Source organism: Eimeria mitis, genomic scaffold, assembly GCF_000499745.2.
Source record: "Eimeria mitis Houghton genomic scaffold, Emh_scaff4310, whole genome shotgun sequence".
NCBI lineage: Eukaryota > Apicomplexa > Conoidasida > Eucoccidiorida > Eimeriidae > Eimeria > Eimeria mitis.
Window position 1 is genome coordinate 344 of NW_013572631.1, and position 2,029 is coordinate 2,372.

At 59.7% G+C, this 2,029-nt stretch overlaps 1 protein-coding gene across 1 annotated transcript in view; it reads right to left on the reverse strand.

Annotated features, from left to right (window-relative positions):
• Positions 1 to 266: 266 nt before the first annotated feature.
• The window catches only part of EMH_0074140 (uncharacterized protein), a gene marked incomplete at both ends in the record, with an annotated part of 4,022 nt that continues 2,259 nt past the window's right edge, over positions 267 to 2,029 (reverse strand). Inside the window, 3 exons of the mRNA XM_013499428.1 lie at positions 267 to 476; positions 856 to 910; positions 1,022 to 2,027. Coding sequence (XP_013354882.1) covers positions 267 to 476; positions 856 to 910; positions 1,022 to 2,027 — 1,271 coding nt within the window. The remainder of the gene's footprint in view (positions 477 to 855; positions 911 to 1,021; positions 2,028 to 2,029) is intronic.

Here is a 2,029-nt window from a genome sequence, read left to right on the forward strand (position 1 = left end):
CCGCAGCAGCGCAGCAGCAGGAGCTTCCTCCTTAACAGCACATACTGTTGTGTTGCTGCAGCAGAAGCTGGCGTTGCTGCGGGAGACAGCAAACGATGGGGGCAGCTGCTGCTGTTGAGCCAGGCGTTTGCTGCTGCTGCAGCAGATGCTGCTGCACTTACGAATCCCCTTAGAAGCTCTGCAGCAGAAGGCGCTGCAGCGAGCAGCAGCACTGAAGCAGCAGCAATATAAGCTGCTGCTGCTGCTGCTGCTGCATGCTGCAGGCTCTAATATATCTGCAACAAAAGCCATAGAGTCGGCGAGCATCGCCAGTCGTTGTTTAGGGAAGCAGAAGCACGCGTTGCTGCTGCTGTTTCTGATGCTAGTTCTGTTGCTGCTGCTGCTGCTGCTGCTGTTTCTGCTGCTGCTGACAGAAGGAAAGGATGCAGCAGCAGCAGCAGCTGCTGCTGCTGCAGCTTCTGCTGCTGCTCTGATGTCTGCACATTCGCACGGCCGCAGCCAACTCTCCCTAGACGCTCGCTCAATGAAGCAGCAAACTGAGGTGTATGTACACCTCAGCACCAGCAGCTGCTGCAGATGAACAGCAGAGACAGCACCCCTGCCCCGCAGCAGCGCCTGCTGCTCTGCAGCAAACGTCCCGCTGCGCTGCAGCAGCAGCTGCTGCAGGTTGCTTCTGTCTTGCAGCAGCAAGCAGCAGCGCCTGCCCTGGCGTTCGTGCGGCTCCCTGTGTTCCTGCTGCTGCTGCTGACCGCAGCAGCAGCAGCAGCAGCTAGATGCCGCAGTGAGGCAGCAGCGAAGAGCAGTAAACAGCAGCAAAGCACTCTCAAGCCGTCCTGCTGCAGCAGCACCCCCCACCATGCTGCTGCGCTGCAGCTGCTCGACCCCGAGCTGCGGATACACCTCAGCACCGCTGCGAGCAGCAAACTTAGACAGCAGCAAGTGAGAGAAAGACACAGACAATGTTGTTTCTGCTGCTGCAGCTGAATCGCTGCAGCAGCAGCTGCTGCTGCTGCCGACGCACCAAAACTCTGTAGGGGAATCTAAAACATCATACAAATCCGCATCCTCAGCTGCTGCACCTGAGTCTTCTGCTGCTGCTGCTGCTGCTGTTGCTGCTGCTGCTGCAGGAGACCGGCCCCACATCTGGGTGGCCAGTGTTTCCAAGCTGCTGCGGAGGGATACATAGGAGCGTCTGGTGCTGCTGTGCTGCTGCTGCAGCAGTTGCTGCTGCTGCAGCAGCAGCAGCAACTGAGCAGCAAGGGATTCTCTTTTCCCTCCAGCGGCAAAGTGACCCTGCTGCAGCAGCTTGTGCTGCTGCTGCAGCAGCAGCTGCTGCCTGTGTAGCAGCAGCCCAGGCAGATCCAGCTGCTGCGCCATGCGCTGCAGCAGCTCCTCTCGCCGCTGCTGCATGCAGAGAAGCGGGCCGTATGCTGCAGCAGCAGCAGGCCGCGTCTGGCTCTGTGTACGCAGCAGCAGATCAGGAGAGGGGCCTGTGGGGCTATCCAGTGCTGCATTAGAAAATGTATATATCATTGCTGCTGCGGGTACTTGCTGCTGCAGCAGCAGCAGCAAACACTCTCCCTCGGCGCACAAGTGCTGCTGCTGCTGCAGCACTTGCTGCGCCCCAGACAACCAACAAGCTCTCAGCCACCGCCAGCCATTCGCTGCTGTTGCTGCTGCTGCTGTTGCTGCTGCTGCGTCTCCTGCTGCGCAGCAGGAAGACACCTGCAAAAGCTGCTTCGGTGCTGCAGCACGGACTGCAGCAAGAGCAGCAGCAACAACCTCCGCCCACAGCCACGCTACAGACCAGGGCAAGCCAAGCGTGACGACCTGCTGCAGCTGCTGCTGCTGCTGCTGCAGCAGCAAAAACGTTCCGTCCCTCATGGCAGCAGCAGCAGCCGCTGCAGCTGCCAAGCAACGCCGCTGCAGCTCTCCATAGTCGCTTTCAATCCCTCTAGAGCTGCTGCTGCTGTTGCTGCTGCTGTTGCTGCTGCTGTTGCTGCTGCTGTTGCTGCTGCTGTTGCTGCTG